General features: G+C 36.2%; 1 protein-coding gene across 8 annotated transcripts; it reads left to right on the forward strand.

Annotated features, from left to right (window-relative positions):
* Positions 1–228: 228 nt before the first annotated feature.
* LOC116200084 (tRNA(His) guanylyltransferase 1-like) lies at positions 229–4913 on the forward strand. Of its 8 annotated transcripts, none has more exons than XM_031530766.1 (14): positions 229–696; positions 862–993; positions 1176–1220; positions 1501–1611; positions 1705–1790; positions 2051–2158; positions 2276–2532; positions 2978–3109; positions 3199–3243; positions 3337–3536; positions 3661–3746; positions 3831–3938; positions 4058–4162; positions 4517–4913. In XM_031530766.1, the coding sequence occupies exons 2-14, from the start codon at positions 981–983 to the stop codon at positions 4547–4549; spliced, it is 1329 nt and encodes a 442-aa protein (XP_031386626.1). In that variant the 5' UTR covers positions 229–696; positions 862–980; the 3' UTR covers positions 4550–4913. The 8 variants fall into 8 exon arrangements, with proteins under 8 accessions (XP_031386626.1, XP_031386622.1, XP_031386623.1 ...); XM_031530762.1 differs by having other exon boundaries at positions 230–696; positions 1442–1611; XM_031530763.1 differs by having other exon boundaries at positions 230–696; positions 1442–1611; positions 4064–4162.
* The last annotated feature ends 2737 nt before the right edge of the window (positions 4914–7650 follow it).

Here is a 7650-nt window from a genome sequence, read left to right on the forward strand (position 1 = left end):
AAAAATTTTAAATCAAATGAAATCATAACTCGACTCTGTTATCAAATGCATCATGAAAATCCAAATTAGGATTAGCGCGTGGAGAAATGTCAGATTTTATATTGTAGGTATACGTTGGTACAACATTTTGAAAATATCTAAATCATTTACTCTCAATCGAGAGGTCATAATTATATATTATGATTAATTTTGATTATACTCTAGATTGGTAATTGACAAATTATTAGGATAAAAAAAAATTGACGAACCGGGATCTATCGGGAGGAAGAGGCAACCAAGAACCGGGGTCTATTAGAAGAGGCCAGCGGCAGCCACACCCACCACCGCCCGCCAGCCAGCACCGCCCACCACTCTCGTCACCACCTCCCCTTCTCTTCTCTCTCTAACGCTTCACGTCACTCTCTCTCTCTCTCTGTGCTACTTCAGAAACTTCTTTCGGCCGTTGATTCTCTCGCCATTTGGATTCTACACTCTGGAGGTCGCAAGCAAAGCTGCTGACAGCTCCCGCGCTGGCTTTGCAGCTCGAGGATGCCCGCGAGGTATTTGATAATTTGCCTCATAGAATCACTAAGATTGGAAGTTTACTACAGCAATGGCGAACAGCAAGTACGAGTACGTGAAGTCATACGAGTTTGAAGATGAGATTATGCAGCCCAATTTAATCGTTGTTAGACTGGACGGTCGCAATTTTGAGAGGTAAAACATTATGTCGAGTTTTCAGCTAGTTATGTACTTCTCGGGGAGTTCTTTTGGTGTTTTTTGATTGCTCCGAATCACGGCTCGTAGAAAGCAAGGAACTTTTTTCGTGAGAATTTATCTTCTGGTTGATACACTTGTTCACGGAGATGTCCCCTGTCTCAGGTTTTCAGAAATTCATGAGTTTGAGAAGCCTAATGATGTGAGAGCTTTGAATCTGATGAACTCATGTGCTACCGCGGTTGTAGAGGAGTATCCTGACATAGTCTTCTCGTACGGGTTTGATGATGAGTACAGGTAAATGCATTGGTAGTCTTCTCTTACGGGTTTGATGATGAGTACAGGTAAATGCATTGGCTAGCTTATGTCTTCATATTGTTTCTTGCAGTTATTTAATTTATATATACGCGATTACTATGAAGTCATGAAATTGAATTTTCTTGTTCTTCTTTCTGGTTTTCATTTTTTTCCCCTTCCAGTTTTGTTTTCAAGAAGACGTCCAACTTCTACCAGAGGCGTGCCAGGTTCGTTCCTCGATATGTCACCCCTTCTTTTCTTATTCTATTTCATAGCAAAAAGTTGATGCCTTACTTAATTTTCAAGAGGGATTTTGCTGCTTTATAATAGTTACTTAATCTTAACGATGCGGATAATAGTTATACGTGCAACTGTTTGATGTTGAACTATACATGTTCTTTTTACCCTGTAGCACTTTCTGAAGCTATGCTACCGGTATACATTGCAGCAAAATGCTGACCCTTATCGTGTCCTTTTTCTCTTCCGTTTACGCCACAAAATGGAAAGAATTCTTCCCGCAGAAAGAGCTGGAATATCCTCCTTCATTTCATGCCCGAGTTATAAGCTGTGCAACATTAGAGGTCCTTCAAGTGTATCTTGCATGGAGACAGAATGCTTGTGGGTGCCAAATAGAATTCTTTTCTGAACAATAGAACTTCCTTTTCTTATTAAGTATCCGACAAGTCTGATCTCTTTGATTTTGTATCATAGGTCATTCTGACAACCTCTGTAGAACCTGTTTTTGGATGCTGATAAGAAGTGGAAAGACAATAGAAGAAGCAAAAGAAGCTCTAAAGGTTCATATCATATTGGATCATCTGCTATGCGCTCTTTCGCTCCTTTTTTTTTTTTTGTAAGAATGGATATTCCATTTTGTAGGGAAAAAAAACCGTGTGAGCATTATACGGCAACCATTTTCCTCATGGCTTTCACTGAAATGTATTAATACTGTCTTCTTTAGTCATCACAAAAAGTAGTTAGGCCATTTAGTTCTCACCTTCCCTATTGTTGTCTGGTTTTGAATTGTGTTGGAATATCAAATCTAAAATCTCTTTAGGATTGTCAAAAAGAAGAGAAGAACGAGCTTCTTTTTCAGAGGTTTGGCATCAATTACAAAAAGCTTCCGGAAATGTTCCGCCAAGGTTCTTGCATTTTCAAGACAGAGGTAATTCTCTTCTATGGCACATATCAAGTTTTGTCAAATTGTGATGGTTTTTCCATAGACTGCTCTTGCTAGCAGAATGATGCAGGTTGCTAGAACTGTATGATTGTACTTATGCAGGTAGAAGTTGTTGTCAAGTATGATGAGCATGGGAATCCCATCAAAAGGTTGCGAAGAAAGCCAAACATAGTTCACACCCAAAACATAGTGGCGAAAAAGTTTTGGAATGAGCAGTTAGTTCTTGTTAAAGAGTTAGGTGGTTTTGAAGATGAAATTGCCAAAATAAAAACAGAGTATGTCAAGTCTTTTTTATTTGAGAATAAGCTCTTGCCATCAACCTACATCGTGATCAGAATTGATGGTTGCCATTTTCACAGGTAATAGCTCACTTAGTTCTTCCATTTTTTTTTCCCCAGTCTTGTCACCTTGATTTAGTTGTCTCATGTGCAAATTCCCAAAATATTGGAGGCTCACAATCATGGGATAGTTTTCCCATTGAACAATTTGAATTTGATAGTCAATGTGAATTTGGCCTTTATTGGACTTGGGAATGGATTATTTCTAGAAATCTGACTGTAGGAAGAGAGTGACGCAGGATATTAATTGAAGGATTAAGAGTTCCGGGTCATGATTCTCATTAAAAGGAAAAAGATTAACGGATTCTATTTCCAGCCCACTGAGAGGAAGTCAAAAGACAAAAAAGAGTACTATTCTGGTTATCCTCATAGTGATGACTTGGAACTATCTGCATGTGTTCTTTTACTTGTGAAACTCTTACATTTAATTAAAAAACTTCATGAGGTATTGTTTCTCTTTCAACAGATTCAGTGACATTCATGGGTTTGAGAAGCCAAACGATGCCCAAGCTCTCAACCTTATGAATACATGCGCAGTGGCAGTTCTAAAAGAGTTTCATGATATTGTCTTTGCTTACGGTGTTAGTGACGAGTATAGGTAATTTATTTTTCGTTTCGAAAAACTTGTTTTGCTGAAGTCATAGTTCATCGTCTTGCATAATATTATCTCCTCTATAACGTCTCCAGCTTTGTTTTGAGGAAAAATTCTCAGTTCAATCAGCGGCAAGCCAGGTATCTTTCCTCTAATTCGTTTGTTCTCTTGATAAGTTGTCGCCATTTGCTTGATCTTTCTGTTTGACTTTCAAATTTGCTCTGATCTAACAGTGTATATAAAACCGACAATATCTTTTCCAGTCAAATTGTGTCTGCAATTGTATCATTCTTCTCCACGATGTATGCAATGAAATGGAAGGAGTTCTTCCCACAGAAAAATCTGAAGTACCCACCTTCTTTTGATGGACGCGCTGTGTGCTATCCTTCAGAAGAGATTCTACAAGACTATTTGGCATGGCGACAAGTTGATTGTCAGTATCTGTCATACTTTATGCGATAGATTATAGACTTTGATTAGTCGGTGTCGGAATTATTCACGAATGAGTGCAGACTCACTATATAGAAACATTCCAATAATTCAATATTGATCTGCAGGCCATATCAACAATCAGTACAATACATGCTTCTGGATGCTAGTTAAGTCGGGGAAGACCAAGGCTGAAGCCCAACAGTGTCTAAAGGTTTGTACTCATTTGCGACCTTTCAACACTATTCTTCAGTCTTTTAGAAGGGACAATTCATTTAATAAATCCTTTATTCTTCAGGGTACACAAACACAGGAGAAATACGAACTGCTCTCTCGGCAGTTTGGTACCGATTACAGCTCTCTACCCGTCATGTTCCGACAGGGTTCCTTTGTATACCGAATGAAGGTTGGTTATGCTTAGTATTATTAACAACTGTAGAGTTTCAAATATATATCATGAGAATGTCAAGTTTCTGCTGAAGAAGTCAATATCTGCGAATGCCTGAAAATGTCTATTCTGAAAAGCTTCAGGAAGTTGTGGTAGATCACAGTAATATCATTGAGCGGAGCTTCTGGAAGGAGTATTCGAGTATTCTCGAGGAAATGCCAGCCCATACTTCAGCAGCTAATGTAAGTCATCTATCACATTTGTTACAGAGAGTTTTCTTCTTATTTCTTATATTCAATAGAGAGAGACAAATATATCTTTGTGCAAATTTGATTTGGTTGTGCCTTTAGGAATTCATTCCATTGAATGTTTTTTTCCCTATGTCCGGATTAGCTTTGCCGTTGTTAAAAACTTTGAAAGTCGACCTTAACCAGCACACACAACGATGAAAAGGACGTCAAAAGTACAAGTTACTATTCTGGAAGGTTTATGCAATGAAGGAATAGGATGACATTTGCCGAGTTTCGTTTCTCTCATCCAATAATCTTCTTTGACCCTCTCTCTCTCTGTGAACTCCTATTTTTGTTATTCTGCAGGAATGCACACAGACCTCAGTATCAGCATCATGAGCTTGGTATTCTACTCTTCCCCTGCACAGCGAAGGGAAGGTGATGAATAGTTGACAACCCAATCTGTTGGAGCAGTTCCTTGGAATTGTTTACCGTTCCTAATCTGAATTGTTCGTCGAAATCAATATATACACGAATAAATCAGATTCTTTTTTAATTAGAAGGCTAGAGCTTTTCATGTCAATCTTAAATCTTTGAAGAATCGCTTTGTTTCTTTTCCCTTTTACTTTGATGGAGGAATCTTCGGTGGGCCAATCCACCGTTCTTTTGAGTCGACAAGGAGCCGATTGTGTCGTTTAGATATTCATTGTTTGTGTAATGGTGGCCTCCGGATTTTGATTAAAAGAATCGATGTGTTATGATTTGCGGTTTTGTCTAAAGAGATAGGCTTATACATAATTGGAAAATGACCCCACAAGCCTCACCTGAGGAAGGAAAAAGAAGAAAGAAGCTGATGATATAAAGCGTTGATAGTGGGAGAAGCACAAGGATTTGATGATATGAGAGAAAAGGTAGGAAATAAAAGCATGAAATGGCTTCTTTTGATGCTTTCCTAGAAATTTCTCAGTTTAACATGCATGTGTTTGTCTTCCTTTATCTTAGTGTGAAACGAACATGCTTCGACTGAGTCCGAGAAAACAAACTAATCATGTTGATGTGTTCGAATACATGATGAAATGATTTTGGTTATAGTATCATCTGATTTGTTTCAATTGTAATGAAGTTTCAGTAAGTTTTTCATCTTCACGTGCTTCGACGTACAAGTAGGGCATGACACTGTCGATGATATACACGTTAGCCATCATGCTTGTCTATGTTTGTGCCTGTACCGTGGCGGACGAAATGGCCATATTGAAGATATCCAAATTCATGTCCATAGTCGATGGGCCCAAAGGGGTGAGGACTAGTTGGGCACGAGTGGATGAGTCTCACCTTTTGAACTTTCTTTCTCAAATTAAGGCCAAGAAAGTCCTTTTTTTTTTTTTTTCCTTTCTTTTAGGGGGAAAGATGTGTTGTTTAGATAATTCAGCGCTATGCTTTTGAGCAATGTCGAGTTGGAATCTTAGTAGATTGATTTTAACTTCACTCCATTCCAACTCTAAATAATTATATTTATTTAAAATTGTAATGATTATATTGTTAAATTATGAAAAAAAAGTAACGAATAGTTGTGAGAAAATAATGAATGTATTATTGAATTGTGAAAAAAGTAATGAATAGTTAAGAGAATTTAGTATAAAAAATTAAATTGAATAATTAAAAAATAAAAAAAAATAAAAATAATTGTATTATTGAATTAAAAATAAATAAAATAGAGTTAAAAAATAACTTTAAACCAAATATAGTAATTCATTAAATTTTTGAAAATGAGGTGGTGCATGTAAAAAGAATGTATATATATATATGTATATATATATATGTGGTACTTTCGCACATTCACTTTTATTAATTTATTCAAAAAACGAAGAGGGAGGGAAGTAAAGAGAGTCGAAAAAGCTAAAAACAAATAGGGAAGAAGAATCATTTCACTCGCATGGAAGCATATACGCACTCCAACGAAGATTCTATGTTCCTCTTAACATTTTTCTTTTCGGTGGAGATTCCAATGCCCTCAGCCTTTATAGATATAATAATATATGCAAATTTATCCTATAGTATGTAATATATTATGGTATAAAAAAAAGTTATTATATTACACAACATGGATGGATATATAAGAATGTTCGCAACGTATCATTGCGTTCTCGTTGCCCTTATGGATTTATCGGGTTGTGGATTGACCTTATCCGCATTGTTGCCGATAGAGTCCTCTCACAGAACGATCATCAATTATCGGCCTATTGAGTGAGATAAGATATGTGTGTTAAAATAATTCTTTTTTTTTTTAATCTTTATCTTTATAGCCGTGTGTTAAAGGAATTCGCTTTTCATGAACTCCTAGCAAACCAATTTTTTAATAGCCATACTCATCGCTCAAGTTTTAATCTTGTTAATAATTTTGAATAGTGTTGGCGGCAGGTTAGAATAGAAAGTACCCTATTATTATGATGAATCCATCAAGTGAAGCTACTCGTTATGCATATAATTAGGACAAATTTGTTTCTTTTTTTATTTTGATTTTTTGATCGTGAAACTCATATCCTATATTTCTTTTTACACCGAATAAAAAGTTGGAAGAAAATATTTGAAATGTCAATAACATTACGGGGACTTCTAGTGAGAAGAGTGTGCATACAATGGAGACGTAATATGTGCGGATCGGGTTCTAAATCGAGAGACCAAGCTTTGCCAAAAGTACTAAACATTGGCCTCTTTCAAGTATGTTTTAGTTCCAAGAATAATATAATAAAGACAATATAAATAATGCAGGCAAATACTTGACGGAAATAAATTACTAAAATGTTACAATTTAATCCGATAAAAAGGCGTTAGAATATATAAATTGGATAGAAAAACAAAAGTGAAAAATTTTCAAAGTGCTACAATATTTGCTTATGCCGAATATTATCCTTTTTAAAGTAAAAATTGCGATCGAACATTTCGTGCGAAAAGTTACAAGGCCTCCTCCATTGGGGATGGCATACCGCATAGGGAGGAATGAGGATATCTTTTTGATCATTTATGCACAAGAAGATAAAATGCTTGTTCGATTTTGCAATCCTCAAATGAATCTAGAACAAAAACATAAATATTGACCTAGCATTATCGTCTACGGACTTGATTCTTCCAACAGTAATTTCACAATTCAACATCTTATCGGGGGCCTATCTTAAGGAGCATTCCCAGCTACAAATGATGTTTCGAGATAAATAAAGTATCATCAAAAGAAGCCGTTGTCCTGAACTGACATCCATTTGAACTTCTCAGGCTTTCTGTCCTAAAACTTAATTTGAAATGAATAATCTTTCATTTGGTTTTGAAATGTTCTTTCTTTCTTTTTTTGGTTTTTTTTTTCTGGAAGAACATATTCCTTTATTTAATAATTAGAGTGTGTATGGTGCTTGCAATAATTTCTGGGGATAGTATGTCTCATCTATCTATGATATACAGATATATACCTGCAGTGCAGAGGGAGTGGCTTATCCCACTGAAATAAGTCA

Source organism: Punica granatum, chromosome 3 (genome assembly GCF_007655135.1).
Source record: "Punica granatum isolate Tunisia-2019 chromosome 3, ASM765513v2, whole genome shotgun sequence".
NCBI classification, from domain to species: Eukaryota; Viridiplantae; Streptophyta; class Magnoliopsida; order Myrtales; family Lythraceae; genus Punica; species Punica granatum.

Coding starts and splice junctions, on each gene's coding strand:
- LOC116200084 (XM_031530762.1), top strand. CDS start 593: ATGGCGAACAGCAAGTACGAGTACGTGAAGTCATACGAGTTTGAAGAT. Junction 1,791..2,050: donor AAGCAAAAGAAGCTCTAAAG/GTTCATATCATA, acceptor AAATCTCTTTAG/GATTGTCAAAAAGAAGAGAA. Junction 3,747..3,830: donor AAGCCCAACAGTGTCTAAAG/GTTTGTACTCAT, acceptor TTTATTCTTCAG/GGTACACAAACACAGGAGAA.